At 41.1% G+C, this 18,732-nt stretch overlaps 1 protein-coding gene across 2 annotated transcripts; it reads right to left on the bottom strand.

Moving 5' to 3' along the window:
• Positions 1–895: 895 nt before the first annotated feature.
• Positions 896–16,795, bottom strand: cstf2 (cleavage stimulation factor, 3' pre-RNA, subunit 2). 2 transcript variants are annotated; one of them, XM_080773699.1, is made up of 14 exons: positions 16,711–16,795; positions 16,377–16,455; positions 15,856–16,025; positions 14,125–14,261; positions 11,392–11,511; positions 10,303–10,425; positions 10,046–10,148; positions 8,738–8,797; positions 6,029–6,128; positions 5,172–5,479; positions 2,853–2,968; positions 2,194–2,265; positions 1,740–1,886; positions 896–1,581 (listed from the first exon to the last, which is right to left on the bottom strand). In XM_080773699.1, exons 1-13 carry the CDS (start codon positions 16,787–16,789, stop codon positions 1,764–1,766), a joined length of 1,590 nt encoding a protein of 529 aa, XP_080629825.1. In that variant the 5' UTR covers positions 16,790–16,795; the 3' UTR covers positions 896–1,581; positions 1,740–1,763. The 2 variants fall into 2 exon arrangements, with proteins under 2 accessions (XP_080629825.1, XP_080629826.1); XM_080773700.1 differs by lacking the exon at positions 8,738–8,797 and having other exon boundaries at positions 899–1,581.
• Positions 16,796–18,732: the final 1,937 nt, after the last annotated feature.

Raw genomic sequence — 18,732 nt, 5'->3', positions numbered from 1 at the left:
CATTTTCTTCGAGTATGTATTACGTGACCATATGTTTTACGATTTTTATTTTTTACTTTTACTATAGTCTCAGTGCCCTGCTGGAACAGTTAGGATTTTATCCCATCTACCAACCCTTTGTTATTCAAAGAGGAAGCACGTCCTACCTGATTTCTATTACTGAATTAGTGTGATACATAACAATGTATTGTCTGACTAACACATGGGTATTTGTTGTGGCCCAAGGTTAAGGGCTACGACAAATGTCTGGGCAATTTAATTTTTACTGTAGCAAGGATGCACTTTACCTTGCACCAATTGGTCATCTACAATTTAGGCCTTTCAGCCACAGGCAAACAGCGTTTTAGGCTTTTTTTTTTGTTCAAAAAGGCGTCCAAAGGCGCCAGTGGCAACGAGGGCGTGACGGGAAAGGCGTCCAAGGAGTTCTTAACGACTTTAAAACTTATCATGTTGCATCAGCTGCAGCGAGCAAAGGCTCTGCTCTGCCAATATATATCCAATCCAATAAATATATCAGCCTAGGTTAATTGTGGATGTTAACCTACCAAATAAGGACCCAGGCCAAATGCAATTGCAGTAGGCTACACCTGCAACAAGTCTATGCATGGTGTGTGCATAGCCATGTGAAACTATATTCTCGTGCTGTATTTTGCTCCATTTCATGGTCATGGAGGGGAGAGAGGTGAGAAGAAGGTATACAGTGGGTCGCCGTGTGCATATGGCTCTCTACTGTTTAGGCAATAAAGGACGTACCCTTGACTGCATTTGTCACGGTGCCTGCATGCCGACAATGTGCGAACTTATTACATTATAACGTGATTTATTATACACCTCAAATATAGCCACTCTACAGGATCACAAGTGGTTGTGGACACTTCTATAGGTCTGACTATTTTCTGTGCGTGACTTTCCAAGTCGCCAGAAGGTTAGGGTTAGTGTGTCTATAATATTTAAGCATGGTAAAAAAAAATCAAGGGTTGTAAACACTGCTCTTGAACAAAATAACCAATAAAGATTAAAAAAATAACTAGATTAAATGAACTGATCGAATATGCTAGAATGGGCATTTCCTGGAAATTCTAAAACTATTAAAGCCAAAGCTTAAAAGGATTCAGTTGTTCCTGGTAAGCATGACAATGACACAAAAGGTATCCACACAGCATGTTGTACAACTAGTAATCTTCTGAGGAGTGCCACAAAGCATTGTGTACAGATTTCATAAATCAAAATTTGAATGAGAGATGTCATATATATAAAAAAAATATATGACAAAATGAACAAACATTTCTACATTTCTTGCTTATTTATTGGCAAAAAAAACAACGGCTTCCAGAGCAAAAAAAGAGAAATGTTGGTTTCAGAATTTAACAATTAAACACGGATATCAGAATGTTTTGTTGAACTTTGACCCATATTCAACAGAAAAATGATTAACTTGATCATAACCACCAACTTCGTCCTTCTATATATAAAAAAAGTGGACAATATGATACTAAATCTACAACAAAAAGATAAACTAATGGGGAGACATCTTCGGACCAGTCCAATAGGATGTTGATGGGTCGGTGGCAAAGAATGATCCTGGAAAAGAAAAGTTATATAACTGAATCAAGGAAGTTGGCAACTCATGTCAGTACTACTGTTACTATTAGGCTTGCTGTTGGGAAGTGGGTAACCAGTTTCTTGCGCAAAAAAAAAAAAAAGTCAGGCAACTGTACAGAGAAAAGAAATCTGCCTACCCTTGAGGCCTTGACATAAAATGTTCAGGGTGCGCCTGCAGTCTTTTGAATTTGTTCTTTAAGAATGAGGATGCTCTGCCTCTGCTCTGGGGGCAGCATGGCGATCTGCTCTGGGGTAAGCTGCAGGACCTGCATGATTAGGGCCGCCTGTTGGGAACAGAAAGACATCGTCAGCTTAGCTGCACTCACACATTTAAGAGATATTGTAAAGTCTGACCTTATTTTACCGTCTTAAATCAGATTTTTATTTTTTTATCCAAGACCATTTCATGAGGAAGTTGCAACTGTTGCAAGCTTTCTCAAACATGACCTTTGTGACATTCTGTTTAAACACACCATCAACAGGCAATCCTACCATCAGATTGTATTGACGGAAGCATCAGTTTTTCCCCAACAGAAAAGAGTACCATCACACTTCCATCAGCTCATTACAATACACTGATGTCACACCCACCTTTTCATGGTCCTGTGACGAAACCTGGTTCTGCCCGGGGCTGAAACCACCTCCGGACTGTGGAGGAGGACCCTTGATGACGCACACACACACACACATAGTAAAGTTAGGGCGCAACACACTCTTACATAATACTACCGAAACTGAATATAGGAAACGGTTATCTTTTTTCCTACCATTGCTGTCATGGCCGGACCTTAAAGCTACCCGATTTATGGCAAAATAAATGGTTATGGCAAACATTTATTCAGCTCTTAATCAGCATTAATTGCATAAACTATTCAGTGATATATTTTCTGCCTATTCGGGCCGAAACCGAATAGGCCGAAAATGCATTTTTAGCCATTTTCTGCCGAATATTTTCTGCTGCCGAATATTCGGTGCTTCACTACATAATACTGTATTATCGTGTAGTCAGACGATCAGAGATGGGATATGTAAATTCATGGAAAGGGCTTAGACACTGAAAAACAGGTAAGTCTTTGCATGGGATCTGTGCAGCTTAAGCTTAAGCTCACTTAAGATATCACCAGACGTATCAATAATATGCAGAGATCTGTGATTGTCTGGCAGCTCTGGCTATGCGAAACTGAGTGTATACCATGTCATCTGTCACCTATGAATTTGACCAGGATGAAATCATGAGCTGTAGACATTACCGGTCTTGCAGGTGGAGGCGCATTAGGACCCATGTTGTGGGGGCCAGGAGGACCTTGCATAGGACCCCTCTGTCCAGACACTGGCCCACGAGCATCCATAGCTCTGGGGTCACGACCTACAGAAATAAATGCTGAGTCATTAATGGCTCGTACACACTACACGATATTTTCTGTGATTATGCTGCCGGGGACTATTTTTGCCCTCGCAGACAAAACTTCCGATCTGACGCAAGATCGGGCTTTGATCGCCGAGGTTTTGCTTGCTGTGTGAAAGGCTCTGTGAGAAGATATAGCGCCAATAAAAGGATCTTGGTGAACTCTTGCCGTGTGTGATGCCTAGTCGGCTATCAATCGTTTAGTGTGAAAGCCACACAGATATAATGACAGTCGATTTTAAAAAATGACTCCTGTAGTGTGAAATACATAACGATCTGATGACTCGCCGACAACTTTAAAACTCCCACAGTCTGTAGGGGCCATAATGCACAGCAACATAGTTAATATGGCATAGATACTCAGGAATCCAACCATTCGGGTCCTAGTGAAAACAGGTGTGTTCAGATTACATCTCTCAGAAACCATCACATTTAGGGAGCCATATGCACACCTCAGAATAATCACAGCTCGGGGTTGCATATGCAAATGTGTTAATTATGTTGCTCACATTCCAAGAGTTCCATTTTTATCTCCACCAGGAGATCATGCATTCGCCCATCTGTGTGAGCATATGTGTAGCGGCAAGAAACCTAGATGCTATAATGCTATCTGGCATCTAGAGTTGCAATACCAACCCTTGACAGCCGATTGATTGAAACCGAAAGTTCCTATCAGATTGTATTAAACAACGTTAAACTCACCGATATTGCAGCTGTACGGAAAGCTTGGGTTATCCTCTTTGTATCTGTCAAGTTTTTGTTTCATATAAATACACTGTATGAGCTACTTTATGTCAATAAAAGTCAATGGAAGCACTCGTCCTATTTAACATTATATTATGTGCAAATTCGAAACAGCAGGACCGTTGAGTGATTTCCAAACTTGAAACATTTGGAAAGATTTTCACCTGCACAGAATATATTGACGGAAAATAAGTCATAAAATGTCTACAGTGGATTTTTATGAAACAAAAACTTGACAGATACAAAGAGGATAACCCAAGCTTTCTGTACAGCTGCAATTTTGGTGAGTTTAACGTCATTTATACAAGCAGATTTTCGGTTTCGGTTTCAATGAATGGCAAGGGTTGGTATTGCAACTCTAGATGCCAGATAGCATTATAGCATTGCAGTTGTTTCTGGCTAGTGTTAGCGTATGTTTCTGTCCGCAGCTAATGTTGCACATTACTAGGCTGACCAGCACTACGTTTCATGTGCACAGTGTCAGCAGGCCAAGGACCTCAATTTAGAACTCTCAAATCAGTCATCAACAACTACCAGTATGTCATGTTTGGGAATTCATAATTCTGCAGCAATCATCCCCAGTCCAGGATAAGCATCCCATCGTCCCTCCAGGCTATGGAGAAATATTGAATTCTAGGACAAAATGTGGACATTGATCATTGTCATTGATTGACTGATCGACCCTTTGGCGCTCATTAGGGCAGAGGGCCCTCTTGTTGTCTGGACTAGATGAACTATATTGGCATCCATATTAGGCATGTAACGATTCACTGAACTCACCATTCAGATCACGATATGAGGTTCACCATACGATTTTTCACAATATTTCCCAGAAGAATTACCGTTTTGTATGTTATATAATTTATCTTCCCCCAAGCTTTTTTCACATATTTTTATTTAACTACATTGCAAAAGAAGTAGCATTACTTTTGACAGTGCAGAAACATAATTGGCTTCCTTGATGAGCATCAACGACCATCATCACCTGGGCACAGTCAGAAACAGCTCCCCTCTACAGTGCTCTACTACTGAAAGTGACTAATTTCTCTCCAAAAAGCACTATGATGGAATATGACTAGCCCCTAAAATAAAATAAAATATGATATATCGTTACATGCCTAATCCATATGCCAATACCAACTACCGGTATGTATACACCACAATATTCAGATGATAAAGTCAGCTCTTCATTTTATGTTTTATGTACTGTACTCTTGTATACATACATGTTTGTATGTACTGTATGTATACAAGAGTACAGTACATAAATCTTGAAGCTCAAATTTGTTGAATGTGATTAAACTGAATTTAAAAAAAAATAGCGTGTGCATTGTAGCTTCTATTAAAAACCCATTCTATTAAAAACCCATGAAGTTTCCATTCTGTCAGACTTTGAATCAGTAGCGGTGGCACAGGTTACCTCGCGATTCCATTGGAGGACCCCGTTGTTGCTCCATCATAGGAGGCCCCCTGGGATCTCCCATCATGTTCCGGGGTTCACCCATAGGTGGGCCTCTCATGTCGTGTTGTTGCGGAGGTCCTCTCATATCTGGAGGGGGTCCACCTCCCATCTGGCCCATGTGCATGGGTGGTGGAGCCTGGAGCTGGGGCGGGGGCTGCTGGTGCTGAGGTGGTGGCTGTTGGTGCTGGTGCTGGGGCGGTGGGGCCTGGTGCTGGGGTGGTGGGGCCTGGTGCTGCTGGGGTGGTGGAGGCCCCATGTAGCCCCGGCTAGATGGATGATACATACAAACAGAGTGAACTTACATAAAAATAATACTAAAAATCTATTGTAGGGCTCTATGGGTTATTCTCTTAGTGATTATTACATTCTCCATGAATGTCATAATCCAGAAGCAAATTTTGATAGTTACATTTTTTATATATACATCAACAAATTGACACAAAAACCATTAAAACATTTTTATTTATAATAGACTATGGAAATTATTAAGCCCTATTTTCTACAAGCTCACAGGTCACATGGAAAACAAAAATAACACCCGTGTGAAGTGAGCTCTTATCATTATACATCATCTCAACTGAATTCATGTGATTGGTCAGCCGATTTGCGGCAGACATTTGACCTAATTTCTCCTTTCATTGTCAATGGCAAATATTGAGATGTGTGGGGACAAAAGCTGTATATAGGGGAAAAAATGCTTTTTCTGTGTGAACACAAACACGATGATTTGATTGGCTGATCAACCCATCGCGATGATTTGATTGGATGAGCATAGTACATAGAGGATAACAGTGAAGAAGAAGTGAAGTTCTTACTTTGGCTCTATGACCTCTCCAGTGACAGACAGCAGGGTTCCTCCTCGGGGGTCATTGGGACCATCTCCCAGCAGGCCTCTGGGCGGAATGCCACCAGGTCCTGAGAGAGAGAAAACATACATTTATTTAAAACACACATAACCACTGGATTAATTTAAATGCTCTAAATGTGCCATATATTTGTTCACACCACATCATCAAGGAAGGACATGCACCACCCCAGCCACCCCTACTACGACCACGGCCAGGCATATCCGTCCCCAGGACTGAGAACTTTAAGCCCTGAGACCACCAGATTTCTGGAATAAGGGACTTTCTAGGCCCCACCCCTCTCCCACAGTTTATATTGTGTTTCGTTTCCAAGATGGCCGCGGCACCAGGAGGGGGTGGGGGGGAGGTGAGCAGGCGGGGTCGACGTATGCCCTTAAAGGGAAGAATGCACCATTTGCAACCTGAAATCACTAAGAGGCAGCCCTAGGCTTCTGGAGACTGAAATGACTGCTACCAACTACCATCTTTCTCCGACCCTCACTGGAGCGAGCCTCAGAGCTCTGCCAAATAACAGACTTCAGCTCAGCAGTTCTGGTAATTTTACAGTAACTAGTGGGCTTTGGTGAGATTTCTCTGCTGACAAACTAATGAAGGGCTAATGCAGGGGATTTGTAGCAGTGCCACCAAAGTGGAGACGAATAATATTAAAAGAAAAGTGCTATCCAAAACAATACCTCATCCTCAACATACATACATGTACACAAACACAGAAAAGGTTATCGAATACATCAGCAGAGAGATAATGAGCACAAAGGAAACCATGGTCAACAGATGTACAGAGAACTAATATCAGTCTTAGCTAGCCATTTCATGTAATGCTTAAAAACACAATACTTAAAAGCCTAAATTTCAAGAGGTCAATGCTGTTATAATTCACTAAGGGTTTATTATAGTTCATGATTCATAGTAGCATTTTAACATCACTCATACAACTGATTTGAATTTACTACCAACTTATTTGCAGTGTTGCTTTCGTCGACTAAAAATGCTGTCGACTACCTCACTGACAAACTAAATGAAAACTAAGCTATGATGACTAAAACTAAGCCTAAATATACTGCCAATTTCGTCAACAAATAAAAACCAGACTACAAGAGATCCAGTATAAGTAATTTTATACTTGGTTGCATGCTGAAAATACAAGCTAACGTGTTGTGAGCTTGTTGACAAAAACATTTTTGTCGACTAAATCACCTGTAGATTTAGTCGACTGAAACTAGACTAAAACATTCCGGGTGACTAAAATGTGACTAAAACTAAATGAAAACTAAAACTGCCAAAACAACATTGCTTATTTAGGGAGGCAGTAGCTTGGGAGTCGAGGGTAGAGTAGCTGGTAGAGCAGCTGTACAAGCAGTACAAAACTAAGCATTAGTAGAGCTGGGTGGAAGAAAAAGAGCATGAGAAATGATCTGCCAGCACTGGCCAAATCTTCTATAGTGTCACTATTCAGTCATAAACTTAGCATGCATTAATGCTATTCACCTCTAATTCTCTTGCTTCATAGAATCAAGATATAAATAACCCAATTGTACTTAAAAGGATGACTTCAGCCATTTTTAAACCATCTTCATATAATTGGTCCTCGTGATATATGGTATATGGACAGTTGAGAAACCCAGGAAGGAATCCTAGCTATTCCTGAAAACATACATAGAAAGGTCCTCTTCCGGCTCTGGGGTGAATGCTCTCAAGGGAGGGCAAGCTTCTGCGTGTGTCACAGAGCAGATGTTCGGGTCCGACATGTCCCAGAAAAGATGTGCTGCGATTGGCCAGTAGTCACTCGAGTGGCAGCATGACGTAGTGTGCCTTCCGCACATCATGCATCAACTCATACTGGCTAATCAGAATGCCTGTGATTGGTTAGCTGATTTGCATAATATGATGCAAGTTTTCCCTTCAACGTCAATGGCGTTTAATGTTTAAGTTAACATTTAATCATAAAAACAGAATTCTAACCTCATATCTCAGTTCATTGTCAATGGCAAAACTTGAGACGGGCGCAGAAATAGTTTAGCGGTCATTTGACCGGAATTCTCTTAACGTGGTCAATAGCAAATCTTGAGACGTGTGGGGACAAAAGCAGTTTATAGAAGGGGCTAGCGCCACTTAAAGATTACACTTTTGTGATGTGAGGGGCGCCTACTGTGGCTGCCACATGACATCACTGCTTAAAGTATGTTAGCGAATATTAAAAGTCCATAGACTTGGCTGCCACATGACGTCACAGATGATGCTGTTTTTTACGTCATTCATTTCTTAATTTAGGACTTAATTTCTGAAAGCCAGACGTTGGAAGGGCTACCGCTCCTCAAAAATCAAAAAAATTAAATCTTGTTTAAAAAAGAAATGTCACTGGTAGGTGAGTTCCTGAAGGGTACACAGCCCTCCTATATGAGACAGATTATAAATACAAATTGTACATGTGAGGACCAATGATAAACCTAAAGATAGTTTGAAAATGGCTGAAGTCATCCTTAAAGTACTTGGCCATGGCAACAACCTGTCATTTGATCATGGCTGACATGCACCATGACCACCTTTGGAATACCAGGCTAAATCTTAAAACAGCATCTGTTTAGGCTGCAGTCAAGCCACAACACTCCTATGAATATGCATCTAGAGAACTTAGGCTGAACTGAGGAGTGTGGGTGATACCTTGAGGCCGCTCGATAGCAGCCTGCCCAGACGATCCTGTGGGAGAAAGCTGAAGGTTTCCTGAGCCAGCATTAAATTGAAAGGGACAAGAGACACGGCACTCAGAAATGCAGTACTGAAAGATTATTCCTAAGCATGGAGCCCCCCCAAGAATGGAAATTCTCTCTCAAACACATGCACGTTATGAGAAAGAGATGACTGCTCAATCAGGTCAGTAGTGGATTAACAATGTTGAAACTGGCACACTATGCTATGGGTGACACCTAGTGATCACAATAAGCCATGACAAGAACACATTGTCATGTAAAGGATGAAAACGCACAAAAGCTTACATCTGAAAAATATGAAGAAATCGAAATACGTCTAAAATGCTTCTTTTAGATGATTTTTATATTAATATTTATTCATGACTATCCACATTTTCTATGGCATAATATAGCTTTTCTCATTCTTCTTTTCCCCAATAATACGTGTATTGGAAGTCAGGCACAAAAATTGTCATTTACATAGACATGACTGCACACGTATAAGCAAGCATACATATGTAAAAACAGAATGACTGCTTCCCATCATCAATATATTATCACAGATAACACTGTAAAATATCTTCACCTATTCTTCAGTTTATTTCTCTTTATTACACACACTAAACAGAAACCAGTTTTTCCCCATTTCTTCATTATGTGTTTTTCCATGACAGGCCATGTAATAGGTGTACAGTATGTCTAGTTTTTCTAACATATGAGAAATGGAGAAATAGTAATTTGACTATCTTAATACCTTAGTTGGCACATTTAGATTAGACATAGGCATTTACAGTATATAGCGCTTTTCTCCAAAGCACTTTACATTGTATTTCCCATTCACACACCGATGGCAGAGGAAACCATGCAAGGCACCAAGCTGCTCATCGGGAGCAGTTAGGGGGTTCAGTGTCTTGCTCAAGGACACTTCAACACGTAGCCAGGATGAGCCTGGGATCGAACCAGGAACCTTCAGATTCCAAGACGGCCGCTCTACCTCCTGAGCCACTGTCGCCCCACTATAGATGTTTAATCTACGTCTCCAGTGACTACTAGGCTCAATTTGCCCGTAAATAATTTTGTTCTTACTGCATGAAAAGTATATATATATATACACACACACACATATTTACGGCGAGAAACTGATGTTGGACTGGGAAATAAAATGGAGACTAAGTGCATAAGTGTATCACCACTTACTCATCACTAAGTTTAAACCATCAACCCTTTGGTGAATGATGTTGTCACAACTCAATTCCCAAATTGAATGCAGTTTGAGGCTTACCTGGTGGCCCTACAGGTGGTCCTTGTCCAGTCATAGGCCCAGGAGGAGGCTGCATGTTGGGGGGTTGCATCATCTGGGGAGCTCCATTCATATGCATTCCAGGCTAAGACATCATAAAGACAACATGAAGAGGTGGATACATTTGCCGGGTTTTACATAATCAACTGCACTGGTGTTGGGAGATGAAATACAACCACACCTTGTGCTATTGTTAAATATTTATGTCTGTTGAAGAGCATGAGAAAAGCAATACGTACCATGGGCTGTGGCTGGGAGGCAGGAACACTGGGTTGGGCAGGAGGTGGATTGACTGCGGGTGGCGCACTAGCCTGGGAGCTGGGAATCAGAGGCTGGACTGTAGTCTGACGGTGAAGCATTTTCTGTAACACAGTAGCCAAGTTCCATAGAAGTTACTTTGTTTTATACATCTCATGTGGTACAAGCTGGCCTGGCTTCAGAAATCACATGAAATTCCTCACCCTATATGGGTTAATAATCACTAAATGGCTGCGGTTCTTTTGAATGTCTTTTATGTTAAGGAGGTAAGAAATTGTATTTGGTTATTTTTCTAGGTCAGAAATTATTTTTTGTTTAGCTCTTTTTTTTCTTTACTTTACTTTTAATTTTAATCAAACATACATGTAAACAAAACCACTATGACTAATTGACAATACATGCAACAGAAACAAAACAATATACACACAAGGGGAGATATCTGCCTCTCTTCTCTAATGATGATCATAATACATAAGTGCCTCAAACAGGTGCATCTGCTTCTACAGGTTAAACAGATTTAACTGAATTTAAGACTTCAACTTGACCTCTAAAGCCGAATGTAATTCTCTCCATAATAAATATACTATAGATTAAATCAATCCATTCATTTATAGTTGGTATAACATTTGTAAGCCACTTTTTTGGATGCCACCATCAGTAGATACTGATCCTGCTTTGCAAATTGAAGTCCTTCCAGATCTGCAAGATACATGGTTTTAAAATCAAAAGGAATGTCGACACCAAAAACTGCTTCCAGGACACTGTGGACACACCAATGTTTCCCCACAGTCTTTTTGATGATCTAATTTGTGCTAATTTGCCCTTAATCCATATACCCATTACCCATATTATATTTATGAGACTACTTTATGAACGCTAAACTTATTGTTATTTCCATCTAGTTAATAAATATTAGTTATTTTGTACTTTTTATCCTTTGTTTGTGTGGCTGCTTGGGAGTTGGGGAAGGCGCCGAAGGCGGGAGTGTCATTTTCATGTTGTCTCAGGCGCTCTAGACTGGGTCAGGTCATAACAACAGTTAGTTGTGTAAAATATCTTAGCTTTCGCACCAGGGCAATCTCTGGGTCAACGATCCTCATGACCACTTGTGCCTGCAGCAGCGCATAAGCCAACTGAGGGTTCTGCAGAAGCATGTTCCTCGCTTCCTGGGGGCTGTTCTGCACACACAACTAAAAAGAAATAGAAACAGAAATGTTACTTCTGGAAATTGAAGAACTGTGAATAAGCATTACAAGAGCTTTCATTATGAAAGGACGTTGAGGTTTTCTAGGGCTTGAACTTCCTGATAAATTGGACATTGGTGGAGGTGTACATAATCTAGAGGCTCCATTTAGACCAAGGCTCTCTAATGGCCGCTACACACTGTAGGAGTATTAAAGTTGTCGGCGAGTCATCAGATCGTTATGCATTTCACGCTACAGGAGTCTCTTTTTTATATTGTTGTGGCTATCACACTAAATGATTGGTCGCCAAATAGGCATCACACACACTGCAAGAGTTCACCAAGATGCGATCCAGATAACTCTTCGTCTCTCTCCACACACACACACACACACACACACACACACACACACACACACTTTTATCAACATTATTCAAGTGAAATGAGTTGGTTTTATAGACTATTTAACAGCAACATTGGGCTAATATAGCTTGCATGTATGACACAGGACAGGGATTTACCCAAGGAATAAAGGTTATATATTTATCATCTATCGATACAGTCGAAACGACAGACAATGGCCGCGTTTATATGAAGGGTGATCATTCAGAATAAATACTTCTGAATAAAATACTTCGGAAGTAATGTTTTTTGCTGCGAGTTTCCATGGGAAATGGTCATTCCGAATGAGTGTTTATATGGAGAAGTGATATAAGACATGATGCATGTTAATTCATGTGAAACTACAGCTGGACACAAAATATAGGCAGTTCATTCATTGTGACTGTCTCAACAATACAAACATTACAGACGAAAAACGATACTTTGAAATCCCATAAATAATTTCATTCCGCAGTAGCTTTGAGGCTGCTGGTTGGATAGGGGCGGGCATATATGTTTACCGTCTTTTTTTCCCCACCCGCTGCGGCTCCCCTTCTCCGCTGGGAAGGTGATCATCTCGTTTTTATTCGTACTTTATCATCTACAGCACGGCCAGGGCACGCAACACACCTGTTGCTGCTCCACGTTTTTGTGTGGATTTCGGATCTGCAAAATGCACGAAATAACGCGCTCTATGTGCAAACTCCTCTGCGCGCCTTGGATATGAGCGCCTTGGAGCATGCTCAGAAAGACCAGAATGAACTTACATCCGAAGCAGTGTATACATGAGTCCAATTTTCTTTCAATCGCATTGAACATTGGAATAATCCGGCCAGTGACATCGGAATGGTTTTTAGATCGCATCGAGCATTTTCATTCGGATTAAAGTTTTTGTAGGTGTTTACATGACAACGTGTAATAGGATTGAACTTCTATTCGGTATGAAAAGGGGATTTAACTGCCCATGTAAACGTAGCCAGTGTCAGTGAGCACAGCTGTCCTGTGCTCTTATTGGCTGTAATACAGGACTTCTATGGACGCGATCACAACCCATTTCATACTGTACGATGTCCAGTCGGCGACAGAGCCAAATATCAAACCTGCTTGATATTCAGAAACGGTCGGAAAAGGCGTCGGCGAGCACTTTTATCGGCGCTATATCTTCTCGCAGAGCCTTTCACACACAGCGAGCAAAACCTCTGCGATCAAAGCCTGATCTTGCGTCAGATCGGGAGTTTTGTCGGCGAGCGCCAAAAATGGTCCCCGACAGCATAATCAGAGCAAATATCGTGCAGTGTGTACGAGCCCTAAAATATGTACTTGGGATGAACATAAATCGCCCCTGGGATGCAGTTGGCACTTTTTTCACTGTACCCAAGAAAGTAATGCGCCAACAATGCGGCGGCGACGACCACAACTAATTTTGTCAGCCTTCTGATTAGTCTCTGACTGACTAACCAGCAGGCTCTTTCTGCCTTGAATTTGCTAAAACATCTTTTTTTTGGAAAGAACTAAAAACAGTCACCATGCTGCATGCAGCATGGTGTTTAAAATAAGAATTGAGTGCACAGAATTATACGAAGCAACTGAAAAACATGTTATTTCAATGGTAGTGGATGGAGAGAGAGGATTTTTGTCCAACCACGAAACGGAAAACAATGGGTGCGAAGAGGGCACAACCACGGGCAGGTCTTGACAAAGGGTGAATTGGTAATTCTACAAAGTGGGCGATGGGCATGAACTATGTTGATTGGAAACTATCACAGACACTTGTGCTGCACATTTGCGCCACTTTGCAAGATAGGACCCTAGTAGTCTTAACCTCAAAGACACAGTTGCTGCAATTCAATTACCAAATGGTGTACAATGGAAAGGAAAGGTTTAAAAACACCATTTGCTAATGAAATAACTAGGTGCACATTTAGTTGTACATTTATACTCATTACTTGCAATTACATGTTTGCCAAACAGTTAGCAAGCAATATCACACAAATAATATACAAGTTTCATATGCCCCAATCGCAAAGTTTGCTTGTTAAAGTTACAGACCCAAGTTAGTCCAAAGAGGACTGGCTATGAAATTGGCTTCTGCTCCCATTGGCAAGTGAGACATACACAAACACAATACGTTGTAATAAAATTGCCTACAAAAAGTTAACTTCAGTTGATTATTTAGCCCCTTTAATAATACCAATTGATATTGTATTTTATATACAATACATTTTTTGTATACCGGTACCTTCATTTGCTTCATGAGTTCAAACATCTGTTCTGGGGGGAGACTAGCAACAGCTCTGCTGATGGACTCAGGCGCCTCATCAGGTGTGACATTTTCACCAAAAGGCGACTCAATAATGGGGGCTCCTGTTCCCAAACCTGTGCAAGACAAAATAACAATATTTACAGGATTCTGAAACTAAAGCAGATGCAAGTGATGCAAATTCCTATACACAATTCCAAAAAAAACAGCCAGCATTAATGTATCTTCTTGTGTATTTTTCTTGTCTTTGTTTTCAATGTACAAAGCCAGCCCAGCACCAATTAAAACATTTAGAAAAAAATCACACCCGTCTGAAGTAAGTGGTGCAACTCCGTGTGGGGGTCCCTGGAACTTCCAGACCCACAAGAACGCGCCCACGGTGCCGGCCCGGTTCCTGGCGAGCCGCCCCCCGTCCGAAACGGTCGAGAACTGACAGTTACCGTGTGTCCATCTACTGTACTGTACGATATAGTACTGTACACATAGTGTGTTCTCTGCAATATTATATGCTTTAACATGACATGAGACTGCTGAGCGACTGCACCCCACCTCTCGAGACAGCGCAGCGGAGGGTTGCAAACTTGCATAGGCTAATATTAGTGCATTTTAGCGCACCGACATTCTTACCAGAGCTGTTGACAATCACAACAAAACTGTGAAAGCCTGGTGACGCGAGGTTAGTCCCACATTGCTCGTTGCTTTGCATTCACCTTGCTTGCTCAAGGGGGTTGCATTAATATAGCCAGCGGGGGGGGTGTGAGTGTGTGTGCTGTCGGGATTGGGGTGAGAGAGAGAGCGCTTTCGCTCATGTCGAGACCCAGCCCTCGTTGACTCTGTTCAACAACAGACAATATTTAGAATGTAATAATTACAATGTCTATGTATTTTTAAAGTTGAAGGGTTTAAAATATAAAGCTCGGATCCTCATGGGTAATTTCCAGTTACTGCATTTCAGAGTTCAGACGATCCGACCGAGACCCGCGGCAATTTGGAATGGATCCGACCCTGCCCGAGGGACAAGTCAATATTTTGTGCCCGAACGGGCTCGGTTCTCGGTTCGGCTCTCGGGTATTCGGTTCCGGATGGACCTGTGCTGCCCTCTACATCATATATACAGTTAATATGTATTATGTATGTGTGTGTTAGGCTGCACAACAGTGACACTTGGTTTTGAAAACGAACCAAATGCTATTTTCAAGTATCAATTACAATTATGTGCAATTTTGGTTAATACTTCCTATAAAGCCCATGTCTATAATATATTATAACATACATGCATGCATTATAATCAGCTTATACACTGTATAATTATGGTTATTATAACAACAGGATCATAATGCCTTATAACAATATTCATAACACATTAGAGCATTTTAAATGTCTTACACAGAGCTCGAAAATGTGATTTTAATTGATATGCTACCATGAAATCTGTGCGACCTCTGAGCATTTGTGCAAAATGCAAATGCTGTATTTTCAAATTAAACTAGACAAGTTTTTGCCGTTTGTGCTTGTGCGAGCATGCATGTAGTTTCTCTAGGGTCTATGACTATAGGCAGAGATTATAGAAGAGTCATAGGACGACACACAGCTGGTATAGTGCAACAATTGAGTATTGCAGATTGTCTGGGCTAAGGCTTCGCGTAACAGTGGTAACCATGTGCAACCTGCCACCAAATTGCAGCTACTTTGCAGCACCAAAGCACTTACTTTTGAGCTCCTCCTTGTTCTTCTCGCTGGCTGCGTTGTCGACACGGAGAGCCCTGCCACTGAACTCTCTCCCGTTCAGGTTGCGCATGGCACTGAGGGCTGTCTCTTGGTCTTGATATTCACAAAAGCCATAGCCCTTTGGTTTCCCAGTTTCTCTGTCATACACTAGTCTGGACATCAACAGATACACATACAACATGATCATACGCTTGATACAAACTCATGGAATTCAAATGAATGGTCCATTTCAAATTGTATGACAACTAGATATAGGCAGCTGAGGAGATATGGCTCATCACAAATTTGGACTTAAACCATTGAGATTTCTTGTGGGATTGGGTTTCTTGTGGCATTAGAATGCACTTTAACCGGTATATGCAGGCTTCCATGTTGTGGGGGCATTTTACTGACAATGAATGTGACACTGACATTGTGGAATTACAAGTAGCCTACATTGAAATATTCCAATATGTGTAACATAAAAAAGATGAATTGTGCATGTGTGTATCCCCTTAACTTACCTGAAACTGACAACAAGCCCCACTTCAGAAAAGATGTCTTTCAGCTGTTCTTCCGTGGCTTCATATGGAATGTTCCCCACTAAATTAAGTGTGAAATGTGCAGGTGACATTACTAAAATATAACATTTCATCCAAAATGATAAAGAATTGCTCGCCATCCCATCTCAAAAGCAACCTCGTTGTAATGCTAGCGGAACCTCATTAGCCAGATAGCTAGCAGTATCCTTGTTTTACTTTAATGGTCCGCAGTGCCAAATTCAAGAAATGTCACACACACACAAAAATATATATATATATATATTATATATATTACTAAAAAAGTTAACGAACTTACCAAATACTGAGCGTAACGAACGATCAACTGCTGGATCTCTGGCTGCGGCAGCAGCGACTGCAGCTGCAAGATTCGCCATTTTGGGGACAGAAACAAAGGTGGCACAAGGAAATGTGCACAGAAACAATATCCGCCTTCAAAACGGACCTATCCTTTCAACGCGACATTGTACCATTGTACACTAGCGCCTAGAGACATTAATACACATACTTGACTGCAGTGACAGTCCAGAACAAGAAAGTAATATTGTGTCCTTTTAAAATAAAATGTCCTAAAACTTGGCGTTGGAAACAGTATCACACACTGTACACACCGCAAATTTGAAGAATAGACCACTGGGTGGTGCAAGTTATTCTTGCGACTGCGACTACCAAAGCTGTCTGCGACTACCTGATGCCTACCGCTACCAGCCTCCAGGTGGCGCAGGTGTTCGTGGTTACCTCTAATTATTACCCAGGCCATACTGTATCGATAACATTATGCCAGCAAGGCTAAATGCCCCAAATGCCAACTTTGCCAAGGCTACGTTGTGTTCCGAAAAGGAAGAACCCGCGAGTTTGCATGAGTACCGGTAAGTATTTTATTAGTATTTATTGTTACTTGTTGTTATTATTATACAGTTTCACATGGTAGGTTGCACTAATTTCAACAGTAATAAAGTTAAACATAAACGTTACGTATGGTATGTCATGCACAGCAGCACAGGTGAGCATGATTTATTTAGCTTACATGATGAATAAAATTGCACTGGCCCAGTAGCCAACGTTAGAAGTATAAGTATTTATGTACGTTCTTGCAAAATGAATTAGAACTAAATTCAAATTAAGCTATCTAGCTTGAGGAGCAGGGCGACATGTTTGAGGCAGCTGCGACACTTCACTGTCACTGAACTCAATGGACACGGGCCGTCCGCCCGTGTCCAACGACAACAGAAAGCAAATATTCTGTAGTGTAAGTGTTCTATAGTGTCAGTTTGTCATTTCATCAAGTTTCCCCCAGACCCAGTAGCTTATTGTGTTTGCTATTGCAACTGTCGGATTTTGATCATATTATGTGAATATGTATGCTTTCTTGCGTTTCCACTTTAATTCACAATATGAAAACCATTGAATAAAGATATTGTTAGAATAGATGCATTTATGCTATAAGACGAACCCTCGGTCCCGATTCTGCCGATTGCCGAAAAGCAAAAAGTAATGGTTCCACTGGGGCTCGAACCCAGGACCTTCTGCGTGTAAAGCAGACGTGATAACCGCTACACTATGGAACCACTTGACTAATCGGCTCGGATATGTTTGGTTTTATAGGTTATATGAGTCATGTAAGTATTGTATCGAAATCCAGGAAATAAACGTTGGACAAATGCAGGCTGTATTTCGCGTAGCCTACTGATTATACGCAGATTGAGAACGTGAGTTATGAGAAAGTGCATGTGGGGTTTCAGTTACCATCGAGTTGTTAGAAGTTAGAACTAGATACGTTAAAAAGTATCTGTTATTGTAATAAAGCATAGGCCTACATGATAGTGATTAGTGAGATTGATTGAAATATTTATTAACAGTTTGCAGAATTACAGTACATTTAAGCACAACTCAATACAAAGACTGTTAACTGTGAGTGGACGACCCAATAAAGCTTGTTTACAAGAGGGCCCACCTTGTTCAATTCATCAAAACATTTAGAGATGTACAAATAGACACTTCTAATATTGCCAAAGAAGCACAGATTATTGGTGATTGCGTAAGGAAAGCAGCACGCTCGCGCTGCGGTGATGTGTATGACACAATAACTGCCTGACGTCTGCCAGCGACAAAAATCTAGGGGCAATCTTATTTTATCCTAGGGTGGGGGGCAACATGCCAGGGCTCAGTGTTCAGCTCCAACTCAGTTAGTGAAGAGAAGTCCACTTTAGGTAATTAGAGTTAGCCAACTATTTCATTTAAATTGAACAGACAGACAGACAGACAGACAGACAGACAGACAGACAGACAGACAGACAGACAGACCTTTATTAATCCCAGG

The sequence above is a fragment of the Protomyctophum bolini genome (assembly GCF_963924005.1).
Source record: "Protomyctophum bolini genome assembly, chromosome: 10".
Lineage (NCBI taxonomy): Eukaryota > Metazoa > Chordata > Actinopteri > Myctophiformes > Myctophidae > Protomyctophum > Protomyctophum bolini.
This window is presented reverse-complemented; position numbering and strand designations above follow the sequence as displayed.